This window comes from Prionailurus bengalensis, chromosome A1 (assembly GCF_016509475.1).
Source record: "Prionailurus bengalensis isolate Pbe53 chromosome A1, Fcat_Pben_1.1_paternal_pri, whole genome shotgun sequence".
Lineage (NCBI taxonomy): Eukaryota > Metazoa > Chordata > Mammalia > Carnivora > Felidae > Prionailurus > Prionailurus bengalensis.
In genome coordinates this window covers 71,866,582-71,891,677 of record NC_057343.1, presented here as the reverse complement: position 1 = coordinate 71,891,677, position 25,096 = coordinate 71,866,582, and the positions used below count along the sequence as shown (strand labels likewise).

Genomic DNA, 25,096 nt, shown 5'->3' with positions numbered 1-25,096 from the left:
TAGATGCAGAGGCTTGGCAATACATTTTAAAACATGAAGGCCAATTTTCCTCTATCATTCTTCATAATTTGCTATTTTCAGAAATTTATGAATACATATAATCTTTTAAATCATTTAATGTAGTGGACCTTGTGAATCTAACTGGAATGACATAAAATCTGCATCAATCTGAGATAGATTGGCACTCCTATACTATTGAGTCCCCAAACAATAATTGATATGTTTAAAATTTAACAACTCAGGAAACAACAGATGTTGATAAAGATACGGAGAAAGAGGAACCCTCTTACACTGTTGGTGGGAATGCAAACTGGGGTAGCCACTCTAGAAAATAGTTTGGAGGTTCCTCAAAAAGTAAAAAAATAGAACTACACAAGACCCAGCAATTGCACTACTAGGTATTTATCCAAAGGATACAAAAATAGTGATTCAAAGGGTTACATGCAGCCCAATGTTTATAATGGCACTATCAACAATAGCCAAATTATGAAAAGAGCCCAAATGTCCATGGACTGATGAATGGATAAAGAAGATGTAGAGTGTGTGTGTGTGTGTGTGTGTGTGTGTGTGTACGTACACACACACACACACACTGGAATACTGATCAGCCATCAAAAAGAATGAAATCTTGTCATGTGCAACAACACGGGTAGAGCTAGAGTGTTTTATGCTGAGCAAAATCAGTCAGAGAAAAATACCATATGATTTCACTCATATACGGAATTTAAGAAACAAAACTGATGAACAGAGGAGAAGAGAATGAAAAACAAAATATAAAACCAGAAAGAGAAGCAAACCATAAGAGACTCTTAACTACAGAGAACAAACTGAGGGTTGCTGGAGGGGAGTTGGGTGGGCAGATGGCCTAAATGGGTGATGGGCATTAAGGAGGGCACTTAAGTGACGAGCACTGGGTATTCAATGAATCACTAAATTCTACTCCTGAAACCAATACTATACTATGTGTTAGCTAACTTGAATTTAAATAAAAATTTGAAAGACAAAAAATAACTGATGTTTTCCCATCTGTTCACATCTTGTTTCTCCTCAACAATATTTTTACAGCTTACAGAGTCCTATAGGTTCTATGTCTTCCCTATTAAATTTCTCTTGACTATTTTACAAGACACTACAATTAATATGAACAGGGTTCATTTCAAACTGGCTCTTTCTAACACAGAGAAGAGATACTAACTTTGCATGTTTATCTTGCTGCATTCAGTCATCTTGACAGACACGTTTTAAGTCTAGAAATTTTTAGTAGTATCTTCTGGGTTTTCTAGGGACACAATTATATATGGGAAAAGAAAATTTTCTTATTTTCAAAATATTTAAACCAACTTTTTTTTTGGTCTTTTTGATATTCCAAAGCAATAAAAATGATTGATAATAACAGTCACTTTACAGAATTCATTTGTTCCTGATTTTAAGGGAAATTTTTTTAGCATTTCATCATTTAAAACTAGGGTTTTTTTAGTTTTCATAAAGTACATTTTTAATCAAATTTAATTTAATTTTTTATTTCAAAGAATTTTTAATTAGAAAAGGCTATTGAAAAGCATAAGAGTCTTAAAAACTGAGAACAAACTGAGAGTTGTTGGGGGTGGGAGGGAGGGGAAGGTGGGTGATGGGTATTGAGGAGGGCTCCTTTTGGGATGAGCACTGGGTGTTGTATGGAAACCAATTTGACAATAAATTTCATATATTGAAATAAATAAATAAATACATTGTCAAAAAAAAAAGGCTATTGAATTTCCACCCAACACCTTTTTAGCACCTACTTTTTTTGTAAGCCATCACTTTTTATTTTATTCTAATTGTAATGGATATCATTAACAAAGGTACTTTTTTTTTTAACTTTGAGGTACAATTTTCATACAATATATGGGTCCATTTTAAATAAGCAATTAAGTTTTGACAAATGTGTATGCCCATATAAACACCACAACAATCCATATCAAATTTTCCATTACTCCAAAATGCTCCTTTGCATCTCTTTCCAATCAACACCTCTGGACCTCCTTTCCCTCCCTGACCTCAGGCAATTAAACTCTTTTCTAGTTTCATTTAAATGGAACCAGAGAGTAAGTACTCTTTCGTGTCTGGCTTCTTTTGCACCTAATATTTTTGAGATTCATCCATGCTTTTGAGTGAATCACAGTTTCTTTCATTCTCACACTCAGTAGTATTCTATAGCATGGATATACTGCTAGTTGTTTAGCCATTCATTCACTGAGGGCTTTCAAAGTAAGGGAGGGGGAAGATATGATTTGGTTCTAAAAGTGAACTCTGGCAGCTGGGCGAAGATGAATTACAAAGTGCAATGGTGGCAGGAGGGAGGGCTATGAGAAGGCTGTTCTAAATCCAGACAAGAGTATAGCAGCTCAGGTAAGGGGGGTTGGTGTGCTGGTTTGGTGTTGAAATGAGACACGCCTGCACTCAATTCCCAGCTGTAGGTGAACAAGCTAAGGCAAGTGCACTGTACTGACGACCGTGAGTGGGTTCACATCTGAAAACACCTACAGAGTTGTGGTGAGGGGGGTCAGGACCCATGCTGCCTGCTAACTCCTGGCATTGTAAACCCCATGCGGGCAGCAAGTGTTTCTGCTTACCGATGAATCTTAAGCACCCAGAACTTTGGGACGCAAAGTGTATTTAAATTCTTTTAGATTCTTCCTATCCCTTTCTCAAGTGTGAAGGTAAACTAAGAGAGCACTGCAACTTGACCCTTGTTTTTCACCTCTGCCAACCCTGATTGAGAAGATTCACAAGCATGACCCTGGCAGTCCGTGGGGTCCGAACAGTGAGGCAGAAAGACCAAGAACTTCCAGCCTGGCATGCAAGGACAGATGCAGCCTCACAAGCTCTAGCAAGAGCCATCTTCAACAGCAGCAACTCACCTCCACGTAAAAGTTAGAACCCTAGCCTGGGAGGAGTTCTAAGGGTTTCTCAAACCCATCTTTTGAAACCTTCAAGAGCATTAAGGCTTGAAATCTCTACCATACTCTCTGCAGAAGACATGGTTGGAAAAAGGCGCAGCTCTAAAAACCCTTACGCTTTTTAAAATACCTTCCAGGGGGCGCCTGGGTGGCTCAGTTGGTTAAGCATCAGACTTTGGTTCAGATCATGATCTCACAGTTTGTGAGTTCGAGCCCTGCATCGGGCTCTCTGCTGTCAGTACAGAGCCTGCTTCGAATCCTTTGTCTTTCCCCCATGCTTTTTCTCTCTCTCAAAAATAAGTGTTAAAAAAATAATAATAAATATTCTTCAGTATTTATTAGTGTCAGACCCTAGACACTACCTTTTACCTAATGGGTTCAGTAAATATTTGTGAAAGAAAGGAGAAAAACTTCCTCTTCACAATTAGCCCTCACCTTCTTAGCCTTTGAGGGAGTTGGGGAGTGTGGGGGGAGAATTTCCAACAAAAACCCCAAACTTCAAACAACATTTAGGCTCTCCTGTCCTTATTCATTAAGTTGGTAGTTACTACATGCAAATCGAATCACATAGTAGCACTCACAAGGTCTGTGATATACCTCTGTAAACCTCATGCAATTATCACTCCATGTGCATGACCCAGTTTTTCAGAAGCCTGATCAGTGTTCTCCTAAGTGGCTTTAGTTCTATCATCTATTTTTAACAGTCATCTGGGGATTCCCTTTCAAACTAGTGTTGTCTTAAATGATGCTGACAGATGTCCTGATCCTGAGCTATGCATGTTCTCTCTTTCTGGGATGTGGCTTTGCTGACCATTTGCTTTGTGTGTAGGCTTCATGGACGGGTTGAGAGACAGGGTGTCACCACATTCAGTATGTCCACATTCACTCAAACCTCTGTCCAACTGTGCCTGGTGTCCCTGGAGCAGAGGGCATCTTATTCTACAAAAAGAAGAATCTCAAAGTCTTTGCCAAAGTGGAGGAGAGAGCCACCCTCCTCTAAAGAGTGAAGGAGGGGATATGGAAAATTTTTCCAGAGATTTTTAGACCAATAGTCCTACCTTTAGAAATTTCCCAAGCTTCCTGAAACTTAAATAGGAGCTAAGATTACTAAAGGGTTCCATGGTGGTAATGAGCGACTTCTCAGTTTTTCACACTGTCAGATTAGGATTCAACTTTCTTAGGTTGCTAAGTCAGTTAAGAATCATTTTTTGGCTCTTCATTTTCCAGAATACTATCTCTTCTCTTTTTCCTTATGGGCTTGTGTCTTTAAAAAAAAAAAAAAGAAAGAAAACACCTCAATTCAGAACACCTGGCTGGCTCAGTCAGTGGAGCATGCAACTCTTGATCTCAGGGTCATGAGCTCAAGCCCCACATTGGGTGTGGAGCCTACTTAAAAATAAATAAATAGTAAAAATAAAAGTAATAAAAACTTCAATTCATTGGTTGGGAAAAATGGGTATAATTTAGCTGTCATCTTTACCTCATATTGGTTAAAGCACTTTCTTCAGTAATTTCCTCAAAATATATATAATGACATATTTCTGAACCTTTATTTTAAAATCTCTTTTCATGGCGCCTGGGTGGCTCAGTCAGTTAAGCGTCCAACTCTTGGTGTTAGCTCAGGTCATGATCGCATGGTTTCATGGGTTCAAGCCCTGAGCTACCAGTGCAGAGCCTGCTTGGTGTTCTCTGTCTCCCTCTCCCTGCTCCTCTCTCTCTCTCTCTCTCTCTCTCTCTCTCTCTCTCTCTCTCTCAAAATAAATAAACAAAAAATTTTTAAATAAATAAAATCTCTTTTCATAATTGAGAAATGAAAGATATGTTAGTTGGGTATAGTACCTCCTTCGTTAAGTACTTTCTAATGAATCAGATATTTTAAGATTTTCTAATTTCCAGTTTATGGAATCTGAAGATGATCTCATTCTACATTCTCTGCATATAACTTGGTGCTTTTTTTTTCTTTCTAGAAGCTTTAAAGACTTTTTGTTCTTGATATTCCTAGAAGGGTTACTTTTTTCATTAATTTTGTCTGAAACTCAGTGAATCTTTGCAACAACACATCAAGGCTTTCTCAAGAACAGTGAAACAAAAATCTCCCTTATTATTTCTTTTAAAATTAACCTTCCTTTACTTGTCCATCTTTTCTTCATGAAACTGTTATATACATACAAAATCTCTTGGATCATCCCTCCACATCTCTTATTTCACAAATTATTTCATCCTTTCTACCTTTTTACCTGTAGTAAAAGTGTAGGGAATAAGGGAATAGGACCCTTATTCCTTAGGGTCACTAGTTTAGTTCTTAAAAGTGACCATCCCACCTTTCGCTTTGCTGAAACACTTCTAAAAATCACAGTTTTTATACTTTATTAAAGTCTCTCTCCTCTGATTTCATGTCCTTAAATGTTCTTACCATTTTTCAGCAAACTCTGTCATTTGACTCACAGGAGTTCTAACACAGCACCGCCTGTCCTCAGCAATTCTTCTAGGTCTTCCTCCCTACATGGTAAACCTTTTCCTTTGTAAAGTCAGGTCAAAGGACCAGACACTGGTATGCTGGTAAATGATAACAATCAACTCGGGTGTGAAGGAAGAAGAAATGCACCAGTGCAGGTTTTGACAGTTTCCTCACTGTAAATACTCTCTCCAAGGCTGATTTCAAACTACCGGCATCACATCAGAGAGGATGGATTGAGCACAGATGAGCAGTGCCCCAGAATAGTTCTTGGGGAAGTGCTGCAATGGTCTAAATGCTACCTCATCCTGGAAGCCATCCCTGATTCCCTGAATCGGAAGTGGTTTTTCTCTGTGCTCAAGACACTTTGCTTATATCTTCATTTAGCCCTTCTTTTGTCCTGTAGCGGTTAGTTCTTTACATATTTATTACCTTGTGATGTAAGCTCCTTAAGTGCAGGGAAAATATATTATTTGCTTTCCATTTTCTTCTAGAGCCTGCACCAATTATTTGTTGGATGATTTTAATGACTGAATTCTCAAAGGCAATGCTACAGCCCAAATTTCATTTTACCACTATCACCAGCTAGACCCCAAGACACGACCCTTACTCCCCACTTGCCTGTGCTCACCAACCTTTGTCCCCATTTTTCCTTACACTCTTCTTTCCAGCGTATCTCTTAACTCAGACAAAAGAGCCTATAGGGATAATATTCAGTGATGGAAACCAAAACAACTGCCCAGAGTACCAGCCAGCCAGACCAACCAGACCAGTTTAAAACTAACCATGCCACCACCCCCTGCCCCCAACCTGCACCTGCACAGATGGGCAGTGGAATGACTGACAGTTACCTTTACCTCATTATACTAAAATCTCCACCAAAGGAGGAACAAGCCTCATTTACATAACAAACAATGCATACATAGGTATATTTCCTTATGGCACATATGAGACCTTATGCCTGCCTTTACATACAATGACAAAGCTCCCTATCTAAATATTCATCCTAACCCTAAATAAAAGGAACCCATTCACCCTTGCCCAGAGAGTCACAGCTTTGGAAGTTATTCCCCACGATCTCCTCATTTGCTGCAAATTAAGTTCCCTTTATTTTATTATCCTGTTGCACAGATCTGTGCAACAGAAACCATGGTGTGGTGTCTGCCTGTGACTCACCAAGGAGCAACTCATACTGATTTGGTTACACCGCTTTTAAAGGAATAGAAATACTTGACTAAATTAAATGGAAAAGAAAAAGGTGTAATTAGTGGTATTTTACTTGTGTTGAATCCAATTTTTGTTAAAAATCTGCAGCTTTCCAGAAGAGAAAAATAATTCTGATCTCTTCTTTTGACAGGGCTAAAGGTTAAACTGTAGCAAGGCAAAAGAGAAAAAAGTCCAAAATGTTCATTACAGGCCAACTGAAATTATAGTTCCTAAAATAACTTCTTCCTCATTTTCCCTTTACTCCAGAGTCAAAATAACATCTTCCCCAGTTTTCATTTATTTTTCAAATAAATGCACAGCAGCTTTTCAACCTGAGACTCTAATAAGCAGATATGAAGAATACATTCCTGTGCATCCTATTTTTTGGTTTTAGTCACAGTAATTCATTCCAAAGGTCAACCTCAGAACCTTTAGTAACACTGTTCCAGTCCACAAATATATTTGGGATAATAAACATATATAATAGAAAATTTTAATGCAGTCATAAAAACACGTCCTCGCCTGTGAACAGTGCCTAGGATAGCTGGACAGATGGGAAGCAGACGGGTAATCCCAAAGGGACAAAATGACCCAGGCTCAAACATATGGAGAAGATCCTGGATTAACTTCAGTGGCCACTTCCTGCTGTCTCTTTCAGGCACATATATCAAACAATCAGAGATGATACAGTTTAAAATATCAGATACCTGCTGTAGGGAAAAATAGGAAGGAGGAAATAGAGTAATCTGAAAAACAAGCGATAGTAGCCATTCAGAGAAGGACTGACGTGAGAATAATGTGAGGGAAGACAATGAGAGGTCCACATTAAGAAGGGCAAAGCTAGGTGTGTACTTTTAAAGTGCTTACAGGCATTCTACAACAACAACATACAGCATACTCTGAAAACTTGTATGATCTGTGATTTTGAAGCCTAGCACAATTGAATGAGTACTGAAACAGGAGGTGGAAACTAAAAGTTCAGCTTCTGGCTTTATTATACTACTGGTCATTTAACCTCATCAAGCTCTCTGGGCTTTCATTTCCTCACATGGAAAAATAAAGGATGAGATGAAATAATTGCTAATGGTCCTTTCTAACAACTTCTAACAATTTTTAAAACTGTGTTCCTATCTTGTATAAGCATGGATAGAATTACATTGTCCATGCTGATAATTCCCTATCAAAACAGAAATGTAATATAGTAAGTTTATCACGGAAAATGGCAATGTTAAGTTTTAAGTAAATTTCTGAGTTCCCTTGAGAATGTGTAACATTTTCTGATACTAAATGTATAGCACATAGTAATCAACTTCAATCAGAAATTTTAAATGCCATTTTCTTCCCCATAATGGGATCCAACACCATCTATGTACACATATAGACATTTACACAAATGTATGTATGCAAGCATGTTTGCTCTAAAAGTTCCCTCAAGTTTTCACCTGTTGTCTGCTTCTGCCTACTGTTTCATGACACATCACCATCACAGATGCATTAGCCAAGCAGACATAAAGGCATATGGAAATCCTGAAAACATAATTCTGATCTTTTCCCTTGATGGGGCTTCAGGTTCAACTATATATAGCAAGGCAGCAGAGAAAAGAGGCCAAAATGTTCATTACAGTTGAATTTCTCACTCAACAAAATTATGGATTACTGCACATTCATGAGTCATTCATGAATACTCAAAATCATGAATGTCAATAGTCTAGGATACTCTGTTAATAAATCAAGTACAGTATAGACCAGAGGCCTTAATTTCAAAACAGAAAAATTATACATTATAATAAAGTATAAAATAACTTTAATACAGTAAAATACTTCAATGCACACAAACCTTTAAAGCCATCAGGATACACATCAGAAAGAAATTTAGTGTTGATGTCTCCTTCTATAAAACGTGAGTTGATTATCACCTCTCGGAGCAATGCAATATTATGTGTAACACCTAAAAATAAAAAGATATCAGATGGAATTAGAGAACAAAGAGTCAGTTAAAAATCTAAGTCTTACTATCTAGAGAAATTTATCATCTGTGTCTTATGATCTAGCAAGAACCAGGCAAGATTATCCATCTCCTTAACTTCAAGTAACAACAAAAAAGGTCTGAATCTGTGGTAGCAATAAAATACTAAATGTAAGCCTGAGAAACTTGTGACTGCCAAGTCAATTTAATGGGGAAACAAATGTCTTTTCAGTAAATGGTACTAACATGTCCATTTGGGAAAAAGGACATTGAACTTCAGCCCTATAACTCACACCATACACAAAAATTAACCTAAATTGGATCACAAACCTAACAGTAAACCCTAAAACTTCAAGACTTATGGGAAATGTAGGAGAAAAATCTGTTATCTTGAGGTAGGCAATAGATTCTTTGGTAGTACACAAAAACCATGAGCCATAAAAAAAGAAACTGTACTTCATCAAAATTTAAAAGTCTGCTTCAAAGGATACAGTTAAGTAAACAAAATGGTAAGCCACAGACAGAGAAAACGTGCACAACACACATATCAGACAAAGAACTTGTATCTAGAATATATAAAGAATGCTTACAGCAGAGTAAGATGACAATGTAAAAAATGGCAAAGGATCTGAACACATTTCACTAAAGAAAATATGCAAATGAAAAGTTGTTCGGAGCGCCTGGCTGGCTCAGTCGGTTGAACGTCTGACTTCAGCTGATCGTGATGATCTCAGGGTTCGCGAGTTCGAACCCCACATCGGGCTCACTGCTGTCAGCGTAGAACCCGCTTTGGATCCTCTGCCCCCTCTCTGTGCCCCTCCCCAACCTGTGCACTCTCAAAAATAAATAAAACTTTAAAAAAGTGGTTCAACATTGCTATCATCAAAGGAACACAATGAGATGCCCCCCAAAACCAATTTAAGTGGCTAAAGGTTAGAGGACAGAAATATCACATATCAGTGTGGATGTGAAACAGTAGAATTGTCACAGCCTGTGGTGAGGCTATAAATGGCACAAATACTTTGGACCTGCATGGCAGTTTCTTAAAGAGTTATACATACATACGATTCAGACAAGTCACTCCTAGGTAACCTATCCAAACACTTATACACATAGGTTATTAATTGATTTACAATGGTCAAAACTGAAAACAATCTAAATGTCCATCAACAGGTGAATGAATTAGCAAAGTGTGGTTTGTCCATACAATGAAATTCTATTTAGCAATAAAAAGACAGGGGTTACTAAAAACACAAGAATGAATCTCAAAATAATTATGCTGAATTTAAAAAGACTACTGTAGGAGTCCATTAATATAAAATTTCAGAAAAGGCTAAAAAACCTACAGTGACAGAAAGCAGATCACCCAGTTGCACTGGGACAGGGGTAGAGACACCGAGGATTCCAAAGGCAATGAGGAAACTTTTGGAGGTGATAGAAATGTTCAGCATCTTGATTGTGGTGATGGTTTCACAGGTGAATACATATGTCCAAACTCATCAAACTGAATAAATACGAGAAGTTCATTTCATGTCAAGTATACTTCAATGAGTAGTAAGAAAGGAGGAGGGGGGAAAAAAAGAAAAAGAGGAAAAAAAAAGAAAAGAACAGCTTGTGATCCAGCAGGAAACACTGAGTCTGGAACACAAGGACCACTACAAAGTTATGTTACAATAGCTAACTGCCACAACAGGGACTCGAAAGGTATCAGGAGAGTTCTGTGAGATAGAAGGGCTTTATGAACGGAGTATTTGATCTTGGTCACGCAGATTACAAAGATGTAAAGAGGAATAAAAGGGAGGATGAGAGGCATGTCAAATCCAGGGAGAGCAGGAATTCGATCAGGCTTCCACAAGAGGAGCAGGGGACTGGAGTATGATAGAGCTGAAGTAATGAGAGGTTTGCTAATTCCTTCCAGTTTCTTCACCCACTTCCATACTCGTCTATACCATTTCAGACAGCACAGTCCTCATCATACCATTCTGCTGCATAACAAACTTAGAAAGCCTGATTCTGATCTTGTTATTCAAGTCTTGTAGAGTGCTCATTTTTATAAAAATAATTCCAAAGTAGGGTACCTGGGTGCCTCAGTTGGTTGGGCGCCTGACTTCAGCTTGGGTCATGATCTCACAGTACGTGGGTTCGAGTCCCGCATCAGGCTCTGTGCTGACAGCTCAAAGCCTAGAGCCTGCTTCAGATTCTGTGTCTCCTTCTCTCTCTGCCCCTCCCCAACTTGCACTCTGTCCATCTCTCTCTCTCTCAAAACTAAACATTACCAAAAAAATAAATAATTTTAAAAAATAATAATTCCAAAGTAAGCAAAGAATCAGAACCTCAGGCTCAAGTACCAGATCTACCTCTTACCTTGGGTAAGCTACTTCACCTCTCAAATGTTTAGTTTCCTCATTTGTTAAGTGGTGATCACAGCAGGACCTATTTTGCATTACTGTCATGAGGTACAAATGAGGTAATGCTTAAGGCAATGCCAGGCACTCAGAAACATGCATCAGTGTTGTGCTCATTATTATCCTTTCACATGAGAACCGATACACACCAGAAGACAATGTGTAGTTAATCAACATCAGACATGGGAGCCCGAGCAGCTCAGTCCGTTAGGCATCTGACTCTTGATTTCAGCTCAGGTCACAATGTCTCAGTTCGGGAGCTCGAGCCCCACACTGGGCTTGTGCTGCAGGTGTGGAGCCTGCTTGGGATTCTCTCTCTCCCGTCTCTTGCTGCCCCTCCCTCTCCCCCTCCCCAAAATAAACAAACTTTAAAAAAAAACACATCAGAGGGCAGATGCACTGGATCTCAAGCTTCAGCACTGACCTCCCTCCCCAACTTCCAGTTTCATATCCTATAGGAATCCAGTTCCTCAAAAGTTTACACCTCTCTATCCAGAGAACATAGCCATCCTATTAGGCGGAGTTTAGCAAACTCAGCACACAAATCAGACCACCCCCTATTTTTGTGTATCGAGTTTTTTTGGAATACAGCAGTGTTTACATTCAGTGTGTGTGCTCCAAGAGTCAATCAGTTGTAATAGAGACCATATGACCCACCAAAGTCTAAGCTATTTACACTCTAGCCCTTCCCTGAGAAAGGTTGTGGACATTCGCTATAAGGTTTTTAACAATGTTGATATTCTGAGCAAATTAGTCTACACCTATCAACATTTATTCTAAATCTACTGGTCATGTGGCAGCTAGATATCACACACAGGAAAAAATATGAGAGCAAACACTGTAACACTATGGTACCTGCTTTGGGGGAACTTTCAGTAACCAGTCACAGAATAAGAAAATTACAAAGAAAAGAGACTTAAAACTAAGAAATTGTGATCTAGAGAGAATGAATCATATATCTAAAGTTTAGTAAAATAGAAATTATAATAGTAATATATGTTTAAAAATATGACAGCCTGCGGGTTTCACTGAAAATGTGATTTCCATTTTTTACACAATAACAAGAGTCTTAGCAGAACAAAAGACTCCACAGACACAGACTCTATTTTCCTGTCTGTCCTACAGCTGGACCTGACAAACTGATTTCCAGACAAGGGGTTGGAAGTTAGAGTGATGCGCCCAATTCCAGCCTCGCTTACTTGAAAAGAATAATTACTTGGGCTTCCTTTCCTCCTTCTTCCTATGGGCTTCCTGATATGGCAGGAACTCAGCTCTGGAAATGAAGGTGAAACAGAGCAACATGTTGGCAGGGGGGCAGGGAGGATCTCCTGGAATGACCACAGAACCACAGGACACAAACTTGCCCCATCAGCACAGACCAGCCAGCCAGTTAAATGAGAAGTAAATAATATTCTATCTTATTTATACTACTGTATTTAAGAATCTTTGTTAAGGCAGGTTACCCTGTACTCTCATGTATACATATGGGGAGAAGGGCATACTTTCCAATATGATTTCCTATTTCTGAGCCAACCAACTAGGCATTTCTCTATGCATCTCTTTATACTAGACGATGTTAGCAAACATGTGCAAAAATCTGAGCATTATCTGTTCCTCACTCAGAAAATACCAAGTGCCTAAAAACTTTATAAAAGCCAATTTTCAATCTATTCAAATTGCTTCAAAACATTTAGAGAAAATTCCCAATTAAAATATTAATGGTATTCCTTTAGCTACATAAATTTCCAAGGAAGAAGTTATCACATACAGACAATGACCTAATAAGTATCTTTCATAGCACAGGCCCCAAACAAATTATCTCAACCTTGCTCTGTGGGTAATGCAGTTATCCCAACCTTGCTCTGTGGGTAATGACTTAGCCAATATTCAACCACTCATGTGTTGAAGGGCTGTTGTAATTATGTGTATTTCTACGAGGAAAGTATTGGAAGGTGTAAGAAACTTCATCTGATGACACAAGTATACCTCACAAATCATTGCAAAAATGTGACATCTTCGTCTACTACAGGTGATATTCGGGTAGATGAAAATGAAGAGCAACTGAAAGCAACATGCTACGAGTGCTTAGAAAGCCAAACGCAGTAGGCAAGAATTTAAAATAAAAGACTCCTTGAAAGAGGTCAGGCTGTGAAAGGGAACGGAATCCCTTTGTTGCATGTTTTACAAACAGACAAAACTAAAGCGCTTATGAAGAAGGAAAGGGAATGGCTTGCCAGAAGAGATTTCTATGCATAGGCAACAACAGATGTGGCATTCCAGGAAGAGAGAAGTATCTGTGACTTACGCAAATCGTCCTAGCTGGGAAAAGAAATAGAGAAAGACACAGAAGGACACAAAGATGGGTAATATAAGGGAGGAACAAAGAATTCTCATGTTGTTTTGGACACCACCAGGTATTTGTGTGGAGAGAACTGGAAGATGGGCACCGTGGCCAAAGAGCATGAGCAAAGGAGAGAGCTGTGTGCCTAAGAAGTCCAAGGGGGGGGGGGGTGTCCAGGTCTGACAGTCATGCAAACGTTTTACCTTTCTTTGAGAGCAACCAGAACAGTTGAAGCAGGGCAGGAACGACTACGTTTGAGCTCCAAGAACCATGCAGGCTGTTAGTGGACTGGGGTCTGGGGAAGGGTGAGGGTGTAAGTGGGAAAAACCATTAGCTGACAATTGCAGGAGACATGCTGAAAAATTGCAAGGCATCAGACCACAGCAAGAGTGTGGCCACTACAGACGGAGAAAAGCAGATGGACTGGAGAGACATTTAGCAGGCAGAGAGGGCATGATGATTTAGTGGACATCAATGGGGGAGACAGGGGGACCTGGCTGGCTCAGTAAGTTAAGTGTTCAGTTGTAAGTTCAGGTCCCATGGTAAAGATTACTTAAAAGTAAAATCTTTAGGGGCACCTGGGTGGCTCAGTCGGTTAAGTGTCCAGCTCTGGATTTGGGCTCGTCATGATCTCACGGTTCATGGGTTTGAGCCCCACATTGGGCTCTGTGCTAATGGCGTGAAGCTTGCTTGGGATTCTCTCTCTCTCTCTCTCTCTCTCTCTCTCTCTCTCTTTCTCTGTCCCTCCCCTGCTTGAGCTCTCTAAATAAACACTTTAATGAAAAAATTAAAATAAAAACAAAAAAAAAAGAATAGGGGAGAGGAGTCAATCACAACATGCACCCTTCTGGCTCTGTCATGCTACATGACTGAAGACCCCACTTACAGACAAGAAACAGGCTAAGAGGGAAACATGTGATTTACTTTGGGCAAGTTCAACTGGAGAGGCCTGGGAGAGTAGACTGATGGTATCCCTGTGGTTAGAGTTCAGAAGAACAGGTCCGTTAGAACGGAGCCACCCACAACACAGAACCCATGGGGGCAGATGCCCACATGAAGAAATCCAGAAACAGAAATGCAAGACAAAGCCAGCAGTATGTAGCTTGTCCCTATACAATAACTCAAGTTTGGAAGAAGAAAACATCCTAAAGGAGGGACTTGAAAGGATGAAAATACGAAGATCAGGGTGCAGCTGGAATTTCATTTCCAAAAAAAAAAAAAAAGTGTTCTTAGGTGTAATTTAGTATTTCAAAATGTTTCCATTTGTAAGCTTCTGGATAAATTGTAAATAATGTAGAATCTAGGAGCACCTGGATAGCTCAGTTGATTGAGTGTCTGACTCTCAATTTCAGCTAAGGTCATGATCTCTTGGTTCACACGATCAAGCCCCGTGTCAGGCTCTGCACTGACAGTGGAAAGCCTGCTCATGCTCTCAGTCTCTCTCAAAATAAATATACATTTAAAAAAAAGTAATAAAGAAAGGCAATCTAACTTTCAGAATTTCTGTCCGTCCCTCCTCCCTCCAGTTAAATAAAAATAATAGTGTTTACTTACAAACTTCATATTTTGTATTTAACTTTACTGGCTCTCCTGTTACAACCTAGTGATAGTATAAATTTTCTTGTTCCTCTGTGAGGCTGAAGTCAAAACAGCATCAGACTGTCTTCAGGAAACTCGAACATAAAATTTCAGAAATAATGATCATCTGAACAAAAATAAGATTGTTTTCTGATAGTGATCAATTTGTGATTGAAGACATCAAAAAATTACAATGTATGCAGTTTCAGGGCGCCTGGGTGGCTGTTTGTTGAACACTTGACTCTCAATCTCAGTTCAGGTCATGATCTCAAGATTCATAGGTTCGAGCTCCAGGTCAGGCTCTGCGCTGGCAGCACAGATCCTGCTTCGGATTCTGTCTCTGCCCCTATCTGCCTCAAAATAAACAAACTTAAAACTTTTTTTAGTAAAATGTATGCAGTTTCGGGCACCTGAGTGTCTCAGTCAGTTACGTTTGCCTCTTGATTTTGGCATAGGTCATGATCTCACAGTTTGTGGGATCGAGTTCTACATTGGTCCCCGCACGCTGACAGTAGGGCCTGCCTGAGATTATCTCTCCCTGGGCCCCTCTACCCTACTCATGTGTGCTCTCTAAAAATAAAATAAATCTTTAAAAAAAATAAAAATAAAAATAAAGGGGTGCCTAGGTGGCTCAGTTGGTTAAACATCCAACTTCGTTTGGCTCAGGACATGGTCTTGTAGTTCATGAGTTCAAGCCCCACATCGAGCTCTGTTCTCTCAACTCACAGCCTGCTTCTGACCCCTCTGTCTTTCTCTCTCTCTCTCTCTGCCCCTCCCTCACTTGCACTCTCTTCCTCAAAAATAAACATTTAAAAAGTAAATAAATAAATAAAATGTATGCAATTTTACAGGATAAATGATATGTTGTATTTTTATTACAAATTCAAAGTTGTAAAAAGTGATTTTAGAGAAGTCAAAGGAATTATAAGCAAACATTGATTTATTTTGTGGATATCAAAGAGCAGAGCCACTCAAGCACACAAATGAAGCACGGACTTTCCAAACTATTTCTACTTGAATAGTAAATAGAGCATGAAAACAGACTTTTATCTTGCTAAATGATGTTTCAGGAATAAAATTACTACACAAAAGCATTTTCTCCTTAAATGTTCTCTGAATGAAAGATTACATATTACTATGCAAAATCAGATCATTATGTTTTTCTTTCTGAAGGACTAGAAGATGAAACAATGGCTAATGGCAGACAACCAAAATCTAGGTGCCTCAACTGACTCCAAAGACTACTGTACATTCACTGATTCTAAAGCCAAATGGGGGAATAATCAAAGAACTATTTTCTTCCCTAAAAGCACAAAAGAACAGATAAATGGGACAAATCACTGGACTGTTCAAGAGATATCCTACACATCTGAAAGTTACCATTTTGTACATAGTTACTTTTTTTCCATGTCCCAGGAAAGACAATGCTGTTTAAAGCAATCTTGTTCAAACAAGAAGTCGGTAGCAGAGGTACTCTGAGACATAGTTTATAACTTCAACGATATTATTAGTCACATACTCATAAAAATTATGGCTCTCGGTTTTAGACAGGGAATTGAAAATGACCTCTACCAAAGTTCACAAGGTCCCATCTGTATGGGAAATCACCACCAGGCCACAGAAGAGACGACCCCTAGGAGCGGCTTTCTCCTGACTACCTGCTGTTTCCAAAACACTGGCCAGACGTTAGCTGCACACACTGCCAGGATCAAACAGAGGCCAAAAGTCACCGCTTATTTCATGGGGACTCAGAAATTAACTTTAACCAAATTACATCTTTGCTCTCAAGATTTTTTTTAACAAAAGCTCACAATCCGCTTAGGAAAAAAATTATTTGAACAACTAAGCAGTTATCCAACAAGACAGTAAATTGTCCTTCACAAAACAATTTCTTTAAGCCCTCTACCCTTTAGAATTTATCAGATAAATAATATATCATCACAAATGCATCTGTTTTTATTCCTTAAATAAAACTCCTCAGGTTTGGGAGGAGGGGACATATGCTCCTCTTCACCTAATTTTTTAAACTTTTTATTTTGGAACAATTTCAGAATTATAAAAAAAACTCATAAAATAATAGGAAGAATTATTGCATATCCTTTACCCCACATATTTATCTATTCACTTATCATTTATTTATCATATTTTTTTATCTTTACACACACACACAATTCTTCTTAAACATCTGGGGGTAAGCCAAAGACAGGATGTCTTTACCTCTCCACACTTCGGTGTATTTCCTAAAACCAAGGTAAGTCTCTCATGTAATCACAGTACAATGACCAGATCTGGAAATTAACATTGATAACAGTATCATCATCTAATCTACAAACCTTGTTCAAATTTCATCAACTGTCTCATTTATGACCTTTACGACAAAAGAAAAACATTTTTTTTTTCTGGTCCAAGAACTTATCCTGCATTAGTTGCCACGTATCCTTGGTTTCCTTTGATCTAGATAAGCTGATCCACTTTTGTGTTTCTTGACCTTGACACTTTTGAAGAGTACAAGCCATTTATTTTGTACACTATCTTTCAATTTGGTTTGTCTGCTGTTTCCTCACGATTATATCCATGTTATACATTTTGGAGAAGGACATCACAGAAATGATGTGCTATTTTCAGTGCATTATACCTCAAGAGGCATGAGATGTTGATATGTCCCATTACCAGTGATGCTAACTGTGATCATTTGGGTAAATTGCTAGGTTTGTCTATTTTAAAGGTGTTATAGTTCCCATTGTAATTAATTAGCATTATCTGGGGATATACTATGAAACTATGCAAATACCTGTTTCTCATCATATTTTCACCCGCTTATCTTAGCATCTGTCATTGATGATTCTGACCCTAGACAATTTGGTGTTTACCCCATGGGGATTCTTCTATATTTATAAGTTAAAAATCTGCTGTAGAGAAGAGCTGTGCCTCTTGCCTCTTTTATCTTTCTTATCTATTTATATCAGTATGGACCCACAGGCTCTTGTCTTATTCCATGGGCTTTAATCCATCGCTAACATTATTTATTTTGTTGCTGAAGTTTTCCCAGATTGGCCAGTGGGAAACCCCATAGAGCTGGCTCCTGTGTCTTTTTGACATATCATCTTTGAGCACTTGATTACTTTCTTATACAAGATGTTTCAGGCTCATCTTACACTCTTCCAGAAATCAGCCGTTTTATCGTGGAGTAGTGGTTCCATTTATGAGACAATGGTATTTAAAAAATAAGATCTGAGTTCCTGGTATGCTCATTGCTATGGGTGCCAATGTTTCCAAGACCTCTCAGCAGGCCAGTGGTTCTCAGTTGAGGGTGATTTGCCCCCCTCCCTCATGACATATGGCAGTGTCTGGAAATACTGGGTTGTCACAACTGAGGAAATGCTACTGTCTTTTAGTGGGTAGAGGCCAAGAGTGGTGATAAACATCCTACAATGCAAAGGATACCCTCCTGCACACACAATAAAAAAATGTTTACCCAAAAATGTCAGTATTGCTAAAGAAACCCTGAGCTACAGAATTTGTGTATATACACACACATGTGCAGTAACACATTTATACAGTTATTTTTCAATATATGTTAAAAACCATGAGTTTCCATTGATACCTCCAATTTCAACTCAATACATAGGACTCATTTAGAATGGAAATCCTCATCCATTTCCCCATCTGTAACCTCTTTCTCTGACAAGAAGAAATGTCACTCATCTTATCCACAATCCATGTATTTATTTCCTTAATCCCAGAATATACATAAACTGGTTTCAGAACTGCTAACCCATAAACTAGGAAAAACAAACCTACTAACTACAGTTCGATGTTTGCTTCTACTGTTTTTAAGCCTGAGGATATGCAGTTAAAATATGCTTAAAAGTTATTTAAAGCTAGTTTTTTTTATCTCTCTCTCTCTCCATCAGTACATTATTCATAAAATTCTGTCCACTGTTGGTATTCCATTTAGAGCTTTTCCCCCAGAATGTCAATAATTTTATTTGGAAATGTTAATGTCAGAATTCTAAAAGTATAATTGGAGAAGCCTCTCTCCTTTATCTCAGGTACTTCATTTCCCATCCCCCAATCATTTCTACCAGATGAGGATCTGGGAGGTACACCCTATAGGTCCACCATCTTATTAGCTCTGCTCTTGTGTATGTGTGTGTGTTTCCACAAATAAGCAGATACATGTATATATTCTTATTCCCCCTAATCATCCACCAATATCTAGTCTATTTTTCCTGTAATAAGAGAAATGCTACTTTTTAGCTTGGTATATGACCACCTTGGTATCAACCACATTGTCCATCTTCCTAGCAGATAGGTATGACCATGTGATTAAATGCCAAAAGGATGGGAGCAGAAATAAAGGGTGCTTTCTAGGTTATGCCCTGAAAAAAAAAATGGGTGTGAACTCCCCTTGCCCCTGCCACCTTCCTGCTGAGGCTGGATGATGGGCATAAAAGCAGCCACTCTGGAGCCCCCAAATGAAAACCATCTGCTGTGAATCCAAGTCTCCCTACCAGCCCTTGACAATAGTTCCTTTTGGGACTATGACATGGTAAATATATTAAATTTTATCTTTCACAGGTCACTGTATTTTCATTCTCTTTCTTATAACTGCTTAGACTACAGCCTAACTATGAAGGTCCTTGGGTGGGAAGAGGACTGAGCATTCCAGCAAATGAAAACAACAGTGAAGCAGGAAGGAAGGGAAAAAAAAAAAAAAAAGAGCATGAGACAAAGTTGTGTAAATGACCAAAGAGTCACATGAGGGCAATGGAGAAATAATAAAGGGTTTTAAGCAGGGTTGGGATTATACTTTAAATTTTATGCTGTTCAAACCAAAGAATGGATTGGTGCAGACAAAGAGTATTTACAGAGAACCTGTTCAGAAAGCTCTTACCTGAGCCATGACACACATAGCTGGAGTATGGGATAGCACAGCCAAAGAAAGGAAATAGAGGTTATTTAGATGAAGTTACAGATCAAGCCCCCTCAAAATGCCTCAGAAACCACTTTTCTGAGCCCAAGGGTTCACCTTCCTACCAGGTACTTCAAGGATTTTGCAACCATCACCAGAAGGCCTAGGTTCTCTGGCCATCCCTCATCCTTGGAACATCAGCTGACCTAACCACTCTCACTTCCCCAAAACACCTCTTCCAACTCTTTTCTAGGCCACTCCACAATGTTTTCTGAGACTGCCGCTTCATGATTACCACTCAGGTCTACTGAGGGTTCAGTATTTTCATGGAACATTCCATCTATCTCCTTGCCTCACTGAAAACCTCAGTGACCTCAAGGACCTCACTTTTCCAGCAACCTTCACATACCTCCTTGAGATCCACTGTCACTTCTAGAACATTACCTCTTCTAATCCTTGGAGAAACTTCTATTTCCTTGAGGCTTATTTTAGCTGGCCAAAAAAGTCTTCCCCAATTCTCTGTCATCTATCGACATCCCTTTTAACAACCCAATATTCGCTGCAGAATTTATGTCACCTGGAAGATGCAGAATTTATGTCACCTGGAAGATGCAGAATTTATGTCACCTGGAAGGAAGAACCTTCCTTCCTTCCCCTAACTCATGTCACCATGAGTATGACCCAGGTAACATCCTCGCCACTCAGCTCTTTGGATCTCATTTCAAATTACCTATTCTTTCACTTTAGCCACCTAGTCCCAGAGTCAAACCCTAAAATCATCTAGTGTTCACTAAGTGCACCATATTCGAAATCACCAACTCAAAATAAATTGCTTTCCAACTGCAACCCCTATCTTTCCACCTCCTTTCCCAAGAGACTTGACTGGACCAATACTGAAACTTCCAATCTAGACTATGAGACATTCTGGAAGTCAGCTGCCCTTCACTCATGAAGAGTTAATGATACGAAATACAAAAAGAGCAAGATAATAAAGAGAAATAAATAAAAGCAACGTGTAAACTCTAAGTGGACCATAGGTGGTGTTAAAAAAAAACAAACAAACAGATAAACAGATATAAAAAGACACTTAGCAAAACTAAGGAAACTTGAAATATGGACAGTATGTTGGGCGATATTATGAGATTCCTGTCAATTTTCCTTGGTGTAATACTGGTTTTGTGATTTTGTTGGAAAACGATCTTACTTTTAAGATCCATGCTAAAATATTTAGGAGTCATGTGTCATGACATCTGCAACTTTCTTTCAAATAGTCGAGGAAAAGAACAAGGAGAGAAGGGAGAGAGGAGAAGGAAGAAGAGCAAGGAGGAGGAGGAAGGAGAAAGCAAAGAAAGGTATAAATGGAGAGATAGAGGGAAAGATGTAGAAAAGCTTAACAATCTAAGTGAAGAGCATACAGGTGTGCAACGTACTATTTGTTCTTTTTCTCTAGGCTTGAAAATACCTAAAATAAAAGGCCTGGGGGCAATGTATCAATTGTATCAATATCAATATATATTATATATATTATACATAACATATATAGGTATGTATTATGAGAGAGAGAGAGAGAGAGAGAGAGAGAGATCTCAATCTGACGTGTATACATCCACATCTTTCTCTGTGCTCATCCAAACACAGTAAAGATACTTTAGGATGGGAAGGTGGCTTAACTGATGTGAGGCTGCACCACACACACTACTCTGCGAACCACCTTTCTATTAACAATACACAAGACAGGCCAAGTACCGGCTGTGCCGCAACTTATAGTGAAGACGCACAGTAATTCATCCGGTCGTTCATCCATTTGGTGGACATGATGGTTGATTACAATTTTGGCTACTTTAAATGCTGCTGTCACAAATGTCCTTGTAAATATCACTTCACAATTCAGTCTTTTAACTCTGAAGGATAGATTCCTGAAAATTGCACAGCTCAGTCAAAGAGTATGCACTTTTAACAACCAACACCAGATTATCTTCCCAAAAGACAACAGTCAGTCATATTCCAAACAGGCCTGAGTGTGCTCTCTCCTATATTTCACCTCCACAGTAAGTTATCAGTCTTTTTAAAAAAAAATGCTGCCACTCTGGGGAGCTGTTTGAAGGAAACACAAAATGAGGTACTCTCAACAGAGTCGCTTGTGAGAGTCACCTAAGGCAATGCTCACATTACTTCCAAAGAACCAAAAGCAAAGGTGGGAAAAGAAAAATGCCTCCCCCATCTGAATTCCCACCACAGTTTTTCACTCCAGTATTATGGCGTCTATAAATTTATGTCCTTTCTATATGTTTCATGCCAAGTTTACCAGAAACTCCTTGAAATAGGGCTACTGTCACTCATTCATTAATTCATTCAACAAATACTTATTACTCACTGACCGTATCAAGCCCTAGTAATACACACGTGAACAAGATAAACACCATCACTGCCCACATGCACCTAATATTCTTATGGGATAATCCAACATTTAGCAATTAGTCAGGCAACTAATATTTTAATTATAGTTACGGTAAATGCTTTGAAGAAGCAGAACAGTGTGCAATGAAAACAAGTAACCCAGCACACAGTACCAGGAATGACCCCAAATGGGTTTTCAATGTTATTTATCTATGGCTTCATCAATTCCCCATGTCACTCACTGACTGATAATGACTCATGACATATGATCTTTAAATATGCAGTTTTACAACTGTAATGAGAGAAGGACAGAAGAAGATAGGAACTCAAGTTATTGAGCTGGTACTGTGCCAAGCCCTTTTGTGTACCTAACTTCAGTTCATCTTCACTACTAATTTATAGAGCAGAGGCTAACACTCCACTTTTAAATGTAGAGTATGAGATGCAGGGAGACAAAGTAACTTGACAAAACTCACATAGTTACTAAAAGGTGCCATGACAGGATAGGAACCTAGGCCCCTCTGATTTCTATTTTACCAGAGTGAACCAAAGGCCTTTTCAAACTAGGCCTGGAAAATACATACAAAGTTAGGAGAATAACAGCAAGCCTACTACTCTGTATTTAAGTCACTTTAATTTAAAAATGTGGTAACTGGTGAACATTTATTTTATATATCTATATCTATATCTATATATATAGATAGATAGATATAAAATACACACACACACATATTAAGTAAAGTAAGTAAATTCAGTGGCAAACATTCATTTAAATATAAAAGATGAAAAGTGTACTCTATAACTATGTTAGAGTATTCCTTTCAGAATAGACAGAGGAGAATACAACGCTAATATTTTGACTAAGTGCCCATATGCCATGGCACTACATTACATCAAAGCTTAATAGAGATGTGATTTGACAAAATATTCTTACACAAATGGACTATCTCAAATTCATGAATTTACCACTCAAGCTCATTAGAACAAAACCGAAATTAACCAATATCCAACAATTCAACAACCATAATAAAAATTACAAAGATACTGATGGGGGGAGGAATCTAGAAAGCTCTTACAAATACTTTGAAGGCCTCTGGGGATAATATTCCCAAGTACCTTGTTTATGTCTGCATGTGTGTGTAGTTAAACACACAGAGACCAACGTACACCCAAATTAGATGTGTGTTCCAAACATGCACTGAAGTATTTCTGGGGGAATACTATTTATAAGGAAAATAAACCCCTCCAAGCCTACTTAACCAATGTACAGAGAAAATATGTAGCTGCTGCTCATGATGGCTCATGATGGAACATGGCAGAGTTTAAAAACCAGTAAATACTCCACAATTAAGGCTAAAAAAGAACTAGAGAATGAGCTAGAAAGAACGTGAAGGGGATTTTTCAAATTTGTATACGCTTTGGATACTAAGGTTATGGATTTTATTTTTAGGTTCACTTGAGAACTGTTTTCCTTTCATTGACAGAGGTGAATCACTAGCACATGAGATTAGATACAATCACTGATTACCTGTTAGTCAACAAATGGGAAGAAAAGAGAGTGACAGTAAAAGGGAAGGGAGGGAAGAAGTTTCTCCAGGTATAACAAAAGAAAAGCTAGAAGAGAAAAGTGATTGAAAGTAATGATTATATGACTTAATTGCCATATATTAAAACAAGAAGAGGGGTGCCTAGGTGGCTCAGTTGGTTAAGCGTCTGACTTTGGCTCAGTCTCACGGTAAGTGAGTTCGAGCCCCGCATCAGGCTCCGTGCTGACAGCTCAGTGTCTGGAGCCTGCTTTGGATCCTGTGCTTCCCTCTCCCTTGACCCCTCCCCCGCTCACAATCTCTCTCCTTCCCTCCCTCCCTCTCTCTCTCTCTCTCAAAAATAAACATTTAAAAAAATTTTTTAATGATCAGGGAAAGGAAAATATGTAAAAATGGAGTCACTAAATTGTCCTGAGTCACTACTGTGCAGTTGTACAAACTGTTCACTGCATATAGGCACTGGGTCAAGGGTGCAGAGTAAGGGTTTAATATGCTCCATTGCTAAGCTGGACTCTCTGTCTCAGGGCTGGATGCACCCAGAAAATGGAGCACTTTTCCTAATTCACACAAAGTTGTAGTCCACTTGCCAAGCCTTCTGACCTACAGGTCGTGCCCACTCAAAGGGAAGCCTTTTGAAATTACATAAAAGCTCTGTATGGACTTGAGAGGCGCTAAGTAATCATACTCCACCAACATTCTATCCCCTCAGCCTCCAATTCTAGCCTCCCAGCTCCACTGTTTTAGTAAGCCATGAGAAAAGAACAAAACTATACAGCCAGTCCTTCCTATGGGAATGTTCGTAGACCCACACTATTCACTCATAATTCAAAATGAACTGTACTTTAAATTTGATGTTAAACTCCATTATTCTTAAGTTGATGATAATTTATGTTGGACTAAAATGAAATGATCTTTTCAATGCTAATAAAAAGTTGCTAATACAACTTACAACATAATTTACTCCTTAAGGGGAATTAGTATAACTTTGCTTTAATAATTTAAATAAAATGGCTGTGGGGCACCTGGTGGGCTCAGTCAGTGGAGCATGCAACTCTTGATCTCAGGGTTGTAAGTTTAAGCCCACACTAGGTGTAAAAATTAGTTAAAAATAAAATCTTTAAAATAAATCAATAAAATGGCTACTCCTGATTCAGTTACCCCTCCATATTCTACAGGCCATAGGACTGCACTTTGTTAGACATTAGAACTGACGTCTATGTACATGAGGCGACACTGTTACATATGCTAGAAGACATTCCATAATTTGCTCTAATTTATAGACACAAAAGGCTATTCCCTCACTCTCAAATTAGTCAACCATAGGTCACTATATTTTATAGCTCCATACAT

General features: G+C 38.7%; 1 protein-coding gene across 7 annotated transcripts in view; it reads right to left on the bottom strand.

Annotated features, from left to right (window-relative positions):
• PCCA (propionyl-CoA carboxylase subunit alpha) overlaps positions 1–25,096 on the bottom strand; it is a 417,069-nt gene that overhangs the window by 188,766 nt on the left and 203,207 nt on the right. For all 7 annotated transcript variants that reach the window (XM_043582425.1, XM_043582407.1, XM_043582436.1 and 4 more), the window contains one exon: positions 8,438–8,548. In XM_043582425.1, coding sequence (XP_043438360.1) covers positions 8,438–8,548 — 111 coding nt within the window. The remainder of the gene's footprint in view (positions 1–8,437; positions 8,549–25,096) is intronic.